Source organism: Scomber scombrus, chromosome 15 (assembly GCF_963691925.1).
Source record: "Scomber scombrus chromosome 15, fScoSco1.1, whole genome shotgun sequence".
NCBI classification, from domain to species: Eukaryota; Metazoa; Chordata; class Actinopteri; order Scombriformes; family Scombridae; genus Scomber; species Scomber scombrus.
In genome coordinates, this window is record NC_084984.1 from 27532730 (window position 1) to 27550502 (window position 17773).

Here is a 17773-nt window from a genome sequence, read left to right on the forward strand (position 1 = left end):
GTGTTTTTCTTAATTAGGGCTACATAGAAAATGTATTAAGTTATATTTTAAAAGATAATTTCCAGTAGTGCAGTTTACTATTAAGCAGCGCATGAAACGGGACAGAGAGGTAGTTATGCCCTTCCAAATAGTTTGAGAAAGTGTTGATGGTGCAGATCTACGAGCGAGAACACGAGATAAGACGAGAGACAAACATTTACTACCATCTGCAAACATTTAGTTAAACATGGAGCTGACAGACATACACACATCACAAGGACAGGCACATATAAATAACATTAATAATAATAAAAAACACTCAACAATTAAAAAACACACACTTGTACTTAAGATACAAATTAACAATTGCCTTGTACAGGCTAAAGTGCAATAATGAACATGATTATCCAAATCAACAAATAAAGGCTCCAGCCGTTCCTCTCTGTTGTGTTTTTTTGTGTTTTCTTTAGCAAACTTTTGTTAAACATGAAGCAGACAAATAAATACAAACATCACAAAGACAAAAACACAGATTATCTGAACATGAACAACCACTAAAGGGTATGTTAACTGATTGGGTTAGATTGGAACTGATTAAGGTTAAAAAGATTGGCCTTGATATTGAACATAGACCAGAACAGATACTACAAAGTGCATTTTGATAGCAATATAAATAATAAATAAAAAACAAACAAAAGAACTTTAAGTAAAACTGTAAAGTGCATTTTTTGAACTATATAAATAAATAGATCGTGCTTGCTGAAGCACTTTAAAACACACAAAGAAGCCTCTTTCTCTCTTGTACAGATGGCACAGGAACAGTGGTATCACAGAGGACACACACACACACACACACACACACACACACACACACACACACACACACACACACACACACACACACACACACACACACACACTTTCCAACTCTGCATCCACGACACTCTTAAAGTGTTCAAAGTTGTCATACACCAAATTGTCGAAGCCAGAGGTGGTAGACTTCCCAGTGGATGGACAGTAGGAAAATATTTTCTGCATGCTTCCAGCCACTTTGTCCTTGGAAGGGGTGTACCTCTTCCGCTGTCCACCACAGTTTGGCACGTGGCAAGCCCCACATGGCCGTGAGGACTTGTTAGGCATGAATGCCTTCACTGTTGGTGCAGGAGGGACAAAGCATTGGCTGCAGGATGGCCCACGAAACAGGATGGAGGGGGCCTGTGGCTGTGCGGGGAGGACCAGCAGTATGGGTGCTGCAGACACAGGGGGTGGGCCATAGGTGGACGCAGCAGGAGGCCTCGGCTGGGCGCAGGAGGCCTCGGCAGAATGGGGGTGAGCGCAGCAGGCTTCGCCCGGGTGGAGGACGACAACGCAGTGGGCTGAACGGGCTGGTTCGCTGGAGTCACAGTCTGGCTCATCAACAAATAATCTGGAAATATAAAATACACATGTGATCAGTATTGATATGACGTGTGTGCTATTTGCTTTCCACAGCCAACAGGTGAAACAAAGTGCTTATGATAACTTACCTGCGCTTCTCACCACGTCTCTTTCCAGCCTCGTGATGGATGTGCTGGTACTGGACCTGAGGCCGGTCTGGCGGAGGGAGGAATGTTAGCAGCGCAGGAGCCTCCGGGAACGGTGCGTCCCACAGCACTTTCAGGTGAGGAGTCACCTTCGGTAGTACTGTCGCCCCGTAGTTGGCCTTCTTCTCCTTGGCGTTAATGTTGGGCAGTGGAATGGCTAGACCGCCGAGGATGGGGTCGTCTCGGACACGGTCAGCGATCCTCTTGTACTGTCCCTTCAAACAAGGGCCAGTGCCTCCACTTCCTATATACCTGGCAGATGCAGGTGAAGGTGGGACATGAACACGTCTTACAGGGCAGGACTGTCCTCCTCTTCCGCCTGTTCTGCTTGAGTAAGGACGACGTGTTTCTCAACGACGCGGTCTATCGGGTCCTCTTCTGCATCGGAAGACATGCCGAGACCCTCATCCGCCGTCTCGTCATCGTTGTCCTGCTCAGTCGACGTCGACGACTCCTCCTCCTTCTTCTCCTCCTCCTCCTCCTAACGCGACTGCTCTCCCTCAACTGTAAATATATAATTGTACTAATCACAAACATGTCTACACAACAATAGTTTTTTTTTGCACCAGGTTTGTCATCGTTGTTTTAGTGTGTGCTTTAACTACTGTACCTTTCTGCACGTAGTAGTCCCTGGCAGTGAAGCTGGTGGACTGGCACATGGCGTACTCCACACCAAGGAGCTCCTCCTCGTCGGGGTGCTTGTACATTTCGGGGACTGGCATCGGTGCAGCAAAGTTGGCCTCCAGGACGTGCTCCTTGCCAAAAAGAACCTCGGCCTGCTGGTTGACACGCTGGATCTGCCGCGGGTCCAAGCAGGACGTCTGCCGGCCATGACCACCAGCGACACGGAGCGATGCCATGCGGTGGTTCCACTGCACGGCAAAGGACACCAAGTATACCTGAAACACACATTTCCATTTGACTGTTATTGTGTACAATGCTTACAAGTGATGACTGAAGCTGTGAAATAAAATGTATCATTGAAGCGATCATTGACACTTTTCTTTTTAAATTATACCGTATGAACATCCATCCATCCATCTTCTTTCCGCTTATCCGGGGTCGGGTCGCGGGGGCAGCAGCCTAACTAGATGCCCGAGCCACCTCATCTGGCTCCTCTCAACGCGGAGGAGCAGCGGGTCTACTCCGAGCTCCTCCCGGATGACCGAGCTTCTCACCCTATCTCTAAGGGAGAGCCCAGCCACCCTACAGAGGAAGCTCATTTTGGCCGCTTGTACCGACGATCTCGTTCTTTCGGTCACTACCCAAAGCTCATGACCATAGGTGAATGTAGGAACGAAGATCGACTGGTAAATTCACCACGATGGATCTGTGCAGAGTCCGCATTACTGCAGATGCCGCACCGATCCGCCTGTCGATCTCCCGCTCCATCCTTCCCTCACTCGTGAACAAGATCCCGAGGTACTTCAACTCCTCCACTTGGGGCAGGATCTCATCCCCGACCCGGAGGGTGCACTCCACCCTTTTCCGGCTGAGGACCATGGACTTGGATTTGGAGGTGCTGATTCTCATCCCGGCAGCGAACCGATCCAGTGAGAGTTGGAGGTCACGGTCTGATGAAGCCAACAGGACCACATCATCTGCAAAAAGCAGTGACCCAATCCTGAGGTCACCAAACCGGAACCCCTCAACGCCCTGGCTGCGCCTAGAAAAATCCTGTCCATAAAAATTATGAACAGGATCGGTGACAAAGGGCAGCCCTGGCGGAGTCCAACCCCCACCGGAAACGAGTCCGACTTACTACCAGCAATGAGGACCAAGCTCTGACACAGGGAACGGACGGCCTGTAAGCTGGTCCACAGTTCCACGACCCGGACGAAAACCACATTGCTCCTCCTGAATCCGAGGTTCGACTATCCGATGGACCCTCCTCTCCAGTACCCCCGAATAGACCTTACCAGGGAGGCTGAAGAGTGTGATCCCCCTATAGTTGGAACACACCCTCTGGTCCCCCTTCTTAAAAAGAGGGACCACCACCCCAGTTTGCCAATCCAGAGGCACTGCCCCCGATGTCCACGCGATGTTGCAGAGTCGTGTCAACCATGATAGCCCCACAACATCCAGGGCCTTGAGGAACTCCGGGCGGATCTCATCCACCCCCGGGGCCTTGCCACCGAGGAGCTTCTTGACCACCTCAGCGACCTCAGCCCCAGAGATAGGAGAGCCCACACCCGGGTCCCCAGGCCCTGCTTCCTTACCTGAAGGCGTGTCGGTGGGATTGAGGAGGTCTTCGAAGTATTCCTTCTACCGATCCACGATGTCCCGAGTTGAGGTCAGCAGGGCACCGCCCCCCCCCATACACAGTATTGACGGTGCACTGCTTCCCCCTCCTGAGACACCGGATGGTGGTCCAGAACCTCTTCGAAGCCGTCTGGAAGTCCTTCTCCATGGCCTCACCGAACTCCTCCCATGTCCCGGTTTTTGCCTCTGCGACCGCCGCAGCCGTCCCCCCCCTGGCCTGCCGGTACCTGTCTGCTGCCTCCGGAGTCCCACAGGCCAAAAAGGCCCTATAGGACTCCTTCTTCAGCTTGACGGCATCCCTCACCGCCGGTGTCCACCAGCGGGTTCGGGTATTGCCGCCACGACAGGCACCAGTGTGCGTCGACTGCCTCGGGCGACTTGAAGAGGTGCATCCCATCAATGTCAAGGCCAGCTGGTCACCGGAACTCGGCAAGGATGGACTCCATCACCATAGCAGTCTCCTGTAACACATATGATATATTGTCAGCGTCAAGTTTGTAAACAGTCTTGTGACCGCATTAGCTAGCTAGCCGCGCCTAGCTTACCGGCAAGCTATCGTTACAGAATTAATCAGCTTATTATTTCAACGACCCTTGGGTGAATATAGTCATGCCATACACCGTTGGAAAGCTTAGATTGCCACGTTGCTCACAGACAAAACGGCGTTAGGTTGACTAAAGTCTACCCAGCAGCTAAAAACATACCTTCAACGTCTTTATACCTTTTATACACAACGACCATGTTATGACACAGAATCATTTCTCTTTCTACAAAATCGATATAGCTTAATACATACCTTAAAAAAATGTCTAATTATTAACTAGCAAAGGATGAAGAGAATACAATTTACCTGAGTGAATCCTCGTTGACAGTAGTGGCAATGGCGGGCGGCGCACCTGATCGTGAATAATTATGAGTGGTGAATGCATTAGCTGACGTATTCCGATCCTCGCTCAATGATTGGTCTGTTGAGCGCTGAGCGCTGCTCAACATTGCTCAACCATTGGCTGATCGCTGCTCAACTCTGCTCAACATTGCTCAACCATTGGTCGGCTGACAGGAGTTCAGGGACTTGGCGGAATACCAGGTGCAGTAAGCTTTTTCTATTCAGCTGTCACCAACAGGGGGCGCTGCTGCTTCAGTAGTGCACATAGGGCTTTGGAAAACAGTGCTACATGTTCAAACGTGCCTATTTGAAATGGGCAGATGATTGATAGAGATTACTTTTGTATGAGTTGGGTTTTTATAGGAAAATCCTGCAGTGTTACTTCTTGTTTTATAAAAAAGAATCTTAAAATAGGCCTGTACCCTATACCTTCTGCAGCATTCGTCTAATACCAAATGTCATGTGATTCCTTTTAAGTGTAATTATAAGTGTCTGTCTCTCTTGCTTTAAAAAAAATTTAAAAAAATAGAGCCACAAAATACAACATGCACAATTACGACAATAAATCAACAACAATAAGTCCACAGACTTAATGAATGTTTTATTCAAATTACAAAACAGGGGAACAATGACAGATAGCAACGTTCTCTGCTTCACACAATTACTGAGCTATTCATGAAAAAGCACTTTTAATGAGATTTGTTGTTTTTATTGAACTCATATTGCTTTTAAAAACTTATTCCATGTTGATCAGCAACAAGTCATCAATCTATCAAATTAGAGAGAGAGAAAAAAAAATGCAAAATTCATCACCAATTTAAGACACTTAAGTGGATGTTTGTCATTAAAAAAAAAAAATACAGAGTGTGTGTGCTTCCATTTAAAGTCCTCTGCACTGGCTCCGTTAAAACCAGAATCCTCACCCTTAACGGTCAGGCACCATCATATCATACAGACACTGCGCTCCCAGGATGCAGGCTTACTTGTGGTAAGGCTCCTGTCCTTTGGAACCATCTTCCAGTTTGGGTCTGGAGGGGGGGGGGACACACCCTCTCTATGTTTAAGAGTAGGCTTAAAATGTTCCTTTTTGATAAAGCTTATAGTTAAAACTGTCCCAGACTTGTCTTGGACCGGACCCTAGTTATGGTGTTGTAGGTCTAGACTGCTGGGGGACTTCCCATGATGCACTTAGCTCCTCCTCCTCTACATCTGCATTCATTCATGTTACTAACTCCACATCATCTCTCTTGTAGTTTTGTGCCGTGTCATCTCTCTCCTACTGTTGCTGTCTGCATCTGGACATGGTCGGATCTACCACACTGGCAATCCCTAGGGCATAAATAGGGGCCCTTAATGATGGAAGAAATAAGTGTGTGCGCTTTTTTTTTCTTTTTGTCTGGCTCTACAGCAAAACAACACAGAACTCCACCCATTCTCCTGATGTTGATAATAACGGTCACTGTCCCAAACCTAGTATGTCCATTACTAAATATGGAGTAACAAGGTTTCCACCTGACAGCAGCATTATGTAATCAGAGTAAAATAAAAGTTGTTTGGGGGACATGAGCTTCAGTAGCCAGGGGCCTCTGGAGCAATGACTGCAAGTCCCCATGATCCTGCTCAACACCCACTGCTACTATCATTATTAGTCGTATTATTATTATTACTATACAGGTCTATATGGACCTTGCATTGTTATATGCTGTCTTTCCTCCTGCTAGCTCCCTTAACACTCTCTCCTCTTTCTCTCTCAACCCAACCTGTCAGGCAGTCGCTCACCTAGAGCTCGGTTCTGCTTGAGGTTTCATCCCATTAAAGGGAAAGTTCTACTCATGTGGGCAACGTTGGGCTCTCAAGAGTTCAAGACTACAGTCTAGATGTGAAAAGTGCCCTGAGATAACTTCTGTTATGATTTGATATATAAATAAAAACTAACTTGCCATGAGCTAACAGGATGTAAAGCTTCTTATTTAAAAACAATAAATTAGAAAAAGACTTAAAAAAATGAAAGCAGCATTTAAGACAGGACACTGTGGGGTGAGCTCAGAAGCTAATACTCTTCATACAATGGATGTGAGGTGTAACTTACAGCTCAATTTACCTCCTACTTTAACAAACTGTCACACTGAGAAGAAGCAAACTAGTCTCTGGAAAAAGGCAACAAGACCAAACTGGCATACTGAGGCTTAAAAGAGAGAAAAATTGATATCGCTTTATTTGAACATGGATTATTGGCAATTAGCACCCACTTTTAAAGGTTTAATATGCTTCACTTATGCCTGACATCAAAATTGAACATTTTCCTTATCATTTAAAATATGAAGAAATGATTTCCTCATCGGGGGGGAGTAGAAGAAGATCTTTTTGTTACAACAGAACAAAGTGAGGGTGGCAAACAGACAAGAAGCTTTGGAAGAAACCCTCAAGATGCTGCAGACCTGAGAGGGATCTTACACCTGTGACTCTGAAAAGATGTTGCATATAAATAAGTTTGACAAAAGATAGAAGAAAATAGAGAGAGAGAGAGAGAGAGAGAGAGAGAGAGAGAGGGAGAGAGAGTTAGAGGCTCTTGTCATTAGAGGAAGTAGGGGGTGGTTGTTCGGGGAGGTATGACGCGCTCTGAGTCGGGCACGGCGCGGAACAGCTTGGGCTCTCGTCTGTTCACGTCCTTGAAGACCATGATGGAGGCGATGTTCCCGCAGCGGTAGCAGTAGTTGGGCGCCGACCACACCGTCACCAGCTTCTCGTCGAACATGAACTTGTAGCCTTCGTGCACCAGCTGGTGAGCGCGGCAGATGAGCTTCAGGTTGTTGATGTGAACAAACTAAAAAAGAAAAAAAAATGGGGCGGCATGAGCATTCATTTGACATTTTAATGCTGACAATACAGCTGTGATGATTTGTTTGATCTGCAACCATTTTTAAAAAGGAATTTAAGAACTTTTTGATACTAATTTAAGGACAAATTCATATCAATGCTGACATGTAATGATGCAAAATCAGGATGTTACTGTTGTAGAGGGTTAAATGGAGCTCATTTTGAAGTCATTTATAAAAGGACTGTAAATTATGATTAGTGTCATTATAGTTCCAACTGCTGATTATTTTTTAATTTCATTAATAAGTTGATTGGTTGGTTGTGTAAGATAATCAGAATATAACCATAATAATGATAAATAACAAACTGAACTGCCCCAAAAATCCAGTATCGGTTGGACTTTCGTTCAAATATATCAACTTACAAACAATCCTACAAAGCAATGCTCCACGTTTTAAAGATGTGGAAACTAGAATCACGTGACTGTACAGCTGATGGTGACGACACAAAAAGATGACCATTAGTTAGTGTCTGAAATCTTGCTGCTCGCTATTGAATGAACTATTGAGTAATTATTATATAGGGAGCAGTGAATGAGTGAATAAGGAAATGATTTTAGACACATGAGTTCTGGATACTTCACAACTCGCAGATATTTTAATGAACACACGACTAAATCCATTAATCAAGAACACAATAAGCGGATTCATTGAAAATCAAAAAATAAACATGACTCACCTCATTAGTCACCTTGGAGCCAAACAGCCAGCCTGCACCTCGTGGACTGATGGCCCAGGTGTCCACGTCCTCAGGATCTGACCACACCAGGTCGCAGAAAGCCCCCTTGTGGGGAATCTCTTGGTTGCGTTCGATGGTGCGGATTTGGTCCAAAGTCTTGATGTCGGGTGAAAGACCGCCGTGAACACACAGGACCTGCTCGTCTATCAACTGGAAATTCAAAATCAAAGATGGTAGTTGTGAAAATATGCCTGAGTCCCCAAGACATTGGAAAGGTGTGTATGTGTGTGTTTGTTTGGGGGGTTGTTCAGGGACATCGATTTGAGACTGCGACTTGCAGTTGTCTTTTACTAGTACTCATCTGATCTTAACTGATATTCCCATTTTATTATTCAAATTATAGTTAAAATAAGGCAGTCAGATGATAAACTGGGTAAATGAAATGATTCTGTTGATATCTGCTCATGTGAGGGTGCATACTTTATTACTACATACTGTACATTACTTAGAGAGATCAGTGAATGCAGCATGGCAGAGGGCCAACTGTTCATATTACAGTAGTGAATACTACTAATAGTGAATAGTGAGTTTGAGAATACAGACTAACTATCATCCATTGTTTTATCACTTTAAATCTAATACAGATTCCCTTTTGAATGACTTCTGCTACTACCATCATAAACTGTGTGTCAGTCATGATAGCAGCCTGGTCCAATGAATATTGTACACTCTTTGTCTGATTTTGCAACTATTGGATGGGTCGCCATGAAATTTGGTTGAAGCATTTATGTCCCCGTAAGATGCATTTTAAAAATGTTGTTCCACCTTTCATTTGGGTCAAAATTCCTGTTTGTCCAAGTGAAATACCTTCAAAACTAATGACATTCCCACCAGCTCTACTTTGTGTTTAGTGTTAATTAGCAAATGTTAGCATGTTAAACTAAGATACTACTAAAAATAATACCTGCTAAACATACTGGCGTTAAAACTGTAAGCATGCTAAAATGCAGATGTTAGCATTTAGCTCAAAGCACAGCTGAAACTCTTTTTCTAACAGATGTAGATGATACTGAGAATGTCTACAGAGTAAGCAAATGTGTTTATATGAGATAAAACGACAGGTTGATAGTTTTTCCAAGTGTGTCTTAAACCATCAGTCATGTGTCCATATGAACAATAAAGAGGTTTTCCTCTCTGTAATCATTCCTCCTGTTCATACTGACTATTAACAGATCTCCTTCAAATGTGCTTTCAATGGAAGTGATGGAGGACTAAATCCACAGTGTGTCCACACAGTCATTTAAAAGTAGATGATCAGCTTCTATTCAGCTTCATCAGTGTGAGTTAGTCATATCAAGTGATATCTGACACATTTACAGTCTTTTTACCATCAAATTCCCTCTTAGTGTTTCCCTGTTGAGCTGTGGTGGAAGTATAGTAACAAGAAGAGGAACTTTGGTACTAAAAACACTGTAATGTTGAAACATAGAAGATGAAGATTTGACTCATGTGGACGCTGAAGCTTCATATTAGCTTCACATCAACTTTTAAATACATGTTTACACAGAAGGAGGACTGTGGATTTAGTCCTCCATCACTGACTGATATATTGGTTGGCTGATATTGACCTATCACAGATCTACTGTATCTCAAATTAATGTTGGTTAAGTGACTATTTTTACCAAATGTGTTCCTTATTCAGGAGTCTTCAGGACAGAGTTAAAACATCTGATATACTGCAATAAGTGAAAAATGTATCCATGTTTACTTACAATCAAAGAATAACATTATGTGACAATAAAAAAGGCCCACTAGGTGAATGTTACCATGTTATCAATGTGAAAAGAACCAGAAATGAACTTACAGCTGCCACAGTTAGCATGTCAAACACTTTTGTGCAATACCGCCAGGCATTTGCGTTCCCATATTTTGTTTGGCACTCATCTAAAAACAAGCAGAACATACATGGCGATGTGGTTTGATTAAGCTGGTGAAATATGAAAAGTGAAACACACATCTGCATACAGAGGCAGTGACTAACGGCGAGGTAACGAGTCACCTACCGTAAAAGCCGTACACTTGTGTTATCTGTCTGCTCTCGTGGTTTCCTCGTAGGAGTGTGATACGGTCCGGCCACTTTGCTTTTAAAGCTAGCAGGTGTGTAAATGTCTCCAAGCTATAATATCCTCGGTCTACAAAATCTCCCTGAAGGAAGGAAAAGAAGACATTAGAGAACACAAAGATGACTCCCTACAGCCGTTTTAAATGATCTGACACATTAAAGCAACCAGCAACACATTAACACATCTTTCTTTGTGTGAATACATATTATGGGTACACACAAATATATAGCTCAGTGACAAGTGAGGGTCGGCCAGATCGGAAATTAAAAAATCAGTTAAAACTAGTTGTAAAAGCAGCATCAGGTTTGTTAAAATATACATTTAGTATTTTTGTTGCTTTTATATCATTTGAAATGACATTTGCACCATTTTTTTACCAAAAGTAAGACTGAATGCTCCTGAAAATGTCAAATGGTGTAACCACAAAAGAATGATAAATATTACATATTTTATCACCTACAGTGTATTTAAGTGGACTTATACTAATAATTACTTCATTTAAAACATGTAAATGTTTCCTGATCTCCATGGTTACCAGATGAAATGTAATATTTAGAACAATTGTATTCCATTACCTTTATTTAATATAAAAGTTATAATGTAAGATCATGCCAAACTAGTTGATATGGTGTTTTATTGAGAATTTACTGTTTTTAAGCAAGTTGAATGATTTGGTACAAAGTTTTTATGGTTACACTACTTAGACATTTTTGCCATAATCCTTTAATATATTCTCTCTAAATGGATTAAAAGCAGAACATTTTATGCTGTTATTCATATGTTTATTTTCACATTTTAACCCCTTTAAATTTGAATAAACCACAAAAAACCCTCATTGACCCGTATAACTAAGTTAGTTTCAGGGATATAGGATGGGAAACATGCGAATAGACTGACAATTTATTTGGGATCAATAATAATGTCTCAGGGTCAAAAGAAGTGGACACTTTATTTTGTAACTGTTAGTCTGGTGAATTCTTTCTCCATAATGAAATGATCAACAATTGATTATTAGAAGAGTAATCTTCTGATTGAGTTTTGCTGTCCTATAACACTGTCAGACTCAAATAAGTAATACAAAACACAGGTTAACTCAGGATACACTGTACAATACTAGAATGAACAGAAAGTAGAAGAGAATTAACTTACCATGAAAATGTAATTTGTGTCTGGGACTTGGCCTCCAGTTCTGAAGAGCTCGCACAGATCATAAAACTAGACACAACAGTAAAGACAACTCAGTTATTATCCATACATTGTTGTTTGACATAGAAAACAGATTATGATCAAGTGCCACAGTATTAACCATGTAATAATAAACTCACTCTTTTTATGGTTTACATGGACTGTGTTTGATATCATATAAGGTTTAACAACTTTTTTTTTTTTTTTTTTAAAGGTAAAAAGCTCATTCATCAAAATCATTGTATATATATTATACAATTGTTGTCCATTGGTCATGTAGTACATTAGCCATTGAAAACAACAATAAACCTGCAAAATCAAATCATAAAAAAGAATCCTCAGTGAGTCATTGAGGTTCAAAGTAGAGAAGACAGGACATAAACTCACCTGACCATGGATGTCTCCACACACAGTAACTGGAGTAGTGACTGGCTGAACGTTCGACTCCTCCAGCAGTAAATCACACACGTAATCACATAATCTCTAAAAAAAAAAACACAAACAAAACATGACAAAGGTTACTCATCATCATCATCGCAGCATCACGCTAACTCATCAACTGTTGTACTCTGTAATGAGAATCCCATCAGGAATAGCTTTTCATTCTTTTTCATCATAATGAAAACTGTCAAGACATTGTGAAAAATACCCAGAATAATCTTCCACAACCCAAGTCTTAAAATTCCTTGTTTTATCTGATCTCAAACTCAAAGACATTCAGTTTACGGTCGTATATGGTGAAGAAAAGCAGGAAATGCTAATTACTGAGACAGTAAGACAAATGTCCTCTGTCCCTCATCCTAAACTGTTCTTACATCAGTACTACAACACCTCCTTGTTTTATGAATGAAGACTAAACCAGAGCATTATAGCAAACAAGAGTGACACAATAATCATTTTATCTTAATGATCTTCTTTTCATAATCTCTGGGAGCCAAAGTCGTAATTGAAAATATAATAATTGACATTTTTTACCTTTTTCTAACAGCTTATAGACTAAGGACTAATAGAGAAATAAATCAATAATGAAAATAATCAGTTGAGAGTTCAGGAAAGCTGATCAGACAACCAAGTGTTAGCTCAGGAAAATGTGCCAGCATGTAGTCAAAGTGCTACAAAGATCATGTATACATTTTAATACTAAGTCTCAAGACTAGTGTGAGTCTCACAGTGGGGAGTTAGGAGATAAACAAGATAAAAACAACTAAGAAAAGAATGCACAAACAAATGAGTTTATACTAACTTCCTTAGAAATACCGTCGCAGTAACATGAAGCCAACAAACAGCACTATAGTGTGACAGATAAATGCACCACAGAGTCATACAGAAAGTCTAAAAATAACTGCTAACTGCTAGATGAGCTGCAGGTTGAAATAACACAGAGCTCTGAGGCTTGTTTGTGTAGATTCTGGGTTCAACACACATATGGTTGCTCTCATAAAAGAGTGATAGTTATCGCTATATATATATACACACACATACACAAACACACATTTTATGCAATGTGGTTATCAAACACTTTTGATAAAGATATGTTAATTAGGCTGTGATATTTAAGAGTTTAACTATAAACTTTATTTATTTATAAATAATAAAACACATGCAAAAAAAATGTACATATATATTAAACTTGAATTAAGATCAAGTATACATAATCTTGCCTATATATATATATATATATTTTATTTTTATTTTTTTTTTAATCATCGGTGCATATCGGACAACATATATGCAAGTATCAGCCAATAATGTCGGCTGACCGATATATCAGTGTGGCTCTAACAGAAAATTCATATATATATATATATTGGAATATATTCATATATTCAGTATATTCACATATTCAGTATATCATCATGTTCCACAAAGAAAAGCAATACATCACCACATCTAAGAGGCTGAACCCAGCTTGTTTTAAAATGTTTGACGCAGTAGAAAAACGGGAAATACTATTCTGCAATTTTCATACTTTGCAAAGTTATCCAGTGGACCTAACTGGACCGCTTGGCGGGTCGGTTCTGGCCCGCAGGCCATATGTTTGACACCCCTGTTTTAGAGGCTGCAGGAGATAAAATACAGAATTCCAAAAGTAAAGCAAACATTACAATAAAACATGAAAGAAATAGACAATTTTGAATGTGCAGTGTTTTTCCTTCTTCTCTAATCTGTCCCATCAACTCGCGACCCCTTCTGTTAATACAGCGGCCCTTTGGGGGGGTCTCGACCCCCAGTTTAGGAAGCATTGCTTTAATAGATATTTGAAGGACAAATATTTGATGTGAATTGTACTATAAGCGGGTTGGGTGAGAAACTGTGCAGTGATTGAGAGTGCCGATGAAAGCTGCTGATAGCTGTTATGTTAGCGCTGTCGTGTATCCTTCTGAACATTAGCTGCTAACGTTAGCTCCTAGCATTAAGTCACTTTCGTGTCCAACGATCTTCAGAAGTTTCGTTCGTTAACTTGGCGGTTTGACGTGATCTGTGACGCCGGTAAAACTAATAAATAACTATAAGGATCCTTCCTACATGCAACTAACGGAAATAAATTAATGAGTAGCCACGCTTGTTGAACAAACTTAACCTAGTACGTTACAGTCACAACGTTAGCTTCCACCGAGCTTAACACACCTCGCAGTTACTTGAACTCACCTTTAGATCATTTTCCGGTAGATATTTGCAGTGCCTTGCTATCTCGACGTACTTATCCAGGTCTAAAGGCGCCATTCTCAAAATGCTACAAGCAGATATTTGCTAAAGGAGCTAGCTAGCTAGCTAGCAGGTTCCTCTTCTTCTTCTTCCGCTTTAGCGCTGCTTCACAGTCAACCCCGTTTCCGGCGAAGAGTCAATCACATCCTGTAATCCCCTTCAAAATAAAAGTCTCTACTGACCAGACGGTCTTTTGGCAATGAAAAACACAAAAGTGAAATCCAGTAAACTCATCATCAGGAATGTTTACTGTATGTTAATTTGAACGCTTGTTTCAGAAAATGTTCAAAAAAATGCCAGTACCAGTCTCAACTCCTTTATTTCGAAGGTAACTACCTACCGCTCTGAGGGCAGCTATTTAAAAGCAACATGACGCATGGGCGCCCCCTGCTGGTTCAAATACGCTCTCACAACTGTTTGTCTCATTTTCTTACTTGTGTTGTGTTTTATGCATATTTAAATGTGCCATTTTTTATGGCACTTTTACATGAACACCTGCTCATGCATTTGATTTTTGAAAATGTTTAGCCCATTCCTACTTCTTGGCATGAACTGCCTGCTTCAGTTCCTTTCACAGCATTTCTGTAGAATAAAGGGAAGGATTTTGACTCAGCCATTGCAAAACATTAACTTTCTTCTTCCCTGACCATCATTTGGTAGAGCGATTTGTATGTTTAGGGTCGTTGTCTTACTGCATGACCCACTTGACGGCCAACATAGATAATACTTAGAAACAGACTTTGGGTTTCGTGCCCCTTACTGACTCAAACTAGAATGCTTGTTATCCAAACAGACACCAGCAATTTCTCTTTTTGTTATCTGAAACTATACTAGTCAAAGTGCTTTGTGGATGGACTGAAATGACTTCAAATGTGCTCTTAGCTGTGAATGAATAGTGTCATGCAAAGCAGTTTACTTCTTCATGCCGCAGATTAAATACCTATGATTCATGGTGAAGTTAATAGCTAAAATCTGTTTCTCACAATAACTTCCAAAACCCCGTTTTGTTATTTGTAGGAAACAAAACAAGAAAGTGAAAAATCTAATATATTGACTTTTGATTACTAAATAAATAACTGTAGATAGACCTCCTTTTACCAGAAATACAATTTTTATTTGTATACCATTCTTGACAGTATGTGTAATAAAAGCACACAAGGCTTCCAGGCATGAAAGTTTAAGCCAAGGTGGCATTTCAAAGCTAATATCCTTTACAGAGGCCAAGATTAGCCAAAGTCTGAACCTAATTAAACTATATATAAATATTAGGGAAATATCTGTGAAATAGACATGTAAATCAAATCTTAACTAGGCCTATTGGGATTTCAGTACACACCTGAGGTCCACTTGAATCTTCTGTTGCAAATATTCTGGCCCCAACATAGAACTTAACTAATTATAGTAGTGGACCAAATATTGTGGTAAATTAATGTGATAAATATTAAGTAAGGGGTCATAACCCAAGTTACGTTGCACTGTATAGTGTATAATCTGAATCACAAATCAAATCCATCTATCTATCTATCTATCTATCTATCTATCTATCTATCTATCTATCTATCTATCTATCTATCTATCTATCTATCTATCTATCTATCTATCTATCTATCTATCTATCTATCTATCTATCTATCTATCATCCATCCATCCATCCATCCATCCATCCATCCATCCATCCATCCATCCATCCATCCATCCATCCATCCATCCATCCATCCATCCATCCATCCATCCATCCATCCATCCATCCATCCATCCATCCATCTATCTATCTATCTATCTATCTATCTATCTATCTATCATCCATCCATCCATCCATCCATCCATCCATCCATCCATCCATCCATCCATCCATCCATCCATCCATCCATCCATCCATCCATCCATCCATCTATCTATCTATCTATCTATCTATCTATCTATCTATCTATCTATCTATCTATCTATCTATCTATCTATCTATCTATCTATTCTTTGTTTTGTCATTTTTAAAACGGTAATAAATGTGATTCAACGTTCAGTTGTCCTAGTTCATGAATAAGTGTTGAATTGTGTGTGTGTGTGTGTGTGTGTGTGTGTGTGTGTGTGTGTGTGTGTGTGTGTGTGTGTTTGTGCATGCGTGTGTACATTTGTAAAGCTCAGATGTAGTTTGTGCCAACTGAACCTGTCATCAAACGTCAGCACCACCCAGTTATTAGACGGTGCTCTCACTCTGTCTGAGGACCAACCTCACACGTCCAGCTATCAGCTCACGAAGCACCGACTGTTGAATTACGTCCGTTACCATGAAACAAAGCCGTCGCGATTGTGCACGTAGTAACCAGGCATTCCCATACCTGTCAATCCAAACATGTCTAACATGAAGAACCTGCACCGCAATGTGTGTCAGACAGCTGCAGCAGCTGTTCTAACTGTACTGCCCCCATGCAAACATAAAGTTAGACTCATAGACAACCAGACATGTCCAAGACAGTTGAGCAACTTGCTCTACAAAGCTATATCACAAGAGGAAAAACCTCAAAAAGGAAGACAGCGAATCACTTGTTCCACATACGAGCTGTGGTTTAATGACCTGCACAGCAGAGGTGAGGAGCGAGGGGTTTTTTGGCTGGAGTACTGTGGCAGTCATCTGTGGAATTCTTGCCCTAGTTTTGAGCGGAAGAAAAACGGAAACCCCCCACTTGACAGCAGCTGTGTTTGGATGAAATTAAACTCAGTCACCTTGTTCATAACAACTGTAATCCAAACTCTGATCTGGTCTGATATTTATATCAAGGATTAAAAGAGAGATAAATCCTGCTACTTAGCATTTTGTACAAACCATACACAGAACTCGGCTGCAGTTTTCATATCCGCTACATTGGAAAATCATCAGAGGAACATTAGAAAATGATTTTATTCTGTTTTTTAGTTCTTCAAAACAGATGTTCAACCACTGCAGAGTCACTGATTCAGTAAGAATACAGAGGGAACCTGAACTCTTACACAAAAAGGCTTTATGCAGCTTACTAGTAAGTACATGGCTAATTTACTATGACCCTTGACCCTTACATACTGTTCATATTTGGGCATTTCACACTATCCCCTCAAATTAGCCTCTATACATCATTTTGGAACCTCAAATCATTCATGAATACATCATCAGTATTTAATAAATTGGTGATTAATTGTTAATGAAGCTTTTAGGGAGTAGAGAGAGTTTATTCTACAGTTTCTATGCTTTTTGTTGATGGAGACAAATGTTTAAAATCGCAAGATATAATAGAACGGTCCAACATAATGCTTTCAATGGATGATATGAAATGTGAATAAACGGTATTTTTTAATAGTTTTATTTTCTTTTAACAAATATAAGACAAACTCAACAAAAATATGTGTCAGCTGCACAGAAACATGTTTTTCCTTATTCTCTCAAATGTAAAAAAAATTGGTCAAATTAGATCCTGAACACTATGTAAGGGTTAAGGATAACATTACTTTAACTACTTATAATT

At 40.8% G+C, this 17773-nt stretch overlaps 1 protein-coding gene across 1 annotated transcript; it reads right to left on the bottom strand.

Annotated features, from left to right (window-relative positions):
- Window positions 1-6887: 6887 nt before the first annotated feature.
- On the bottom strand, window positions 6888-14372 carry ppp6c (protein phosphatase 6, catalytic subunit). Its single transcript, XM_062434268.1, has 7 exons — window positions 14223-14372; window positions 11961-12056; window positions 11538-11603; window positions 10329-10470; window positions 10130-10209; window positions 8266-8475; window positions 6888-7534 (listed from the first exon to the last, which is right to left on the bottom strand). Exons 1-7 carry the CDS (start codon window positions 14295-14297, stop codon window positions 7286-7288), a joined length of 918 nt encoding a protein of 305 aa, XP_062290252.1. The 5' UTR covers window positions 14298-14372; the 3' UTR covers window positions 6888-7285.
- Window positions 14373-17773: the final 3401 nt, after the last annotated feature.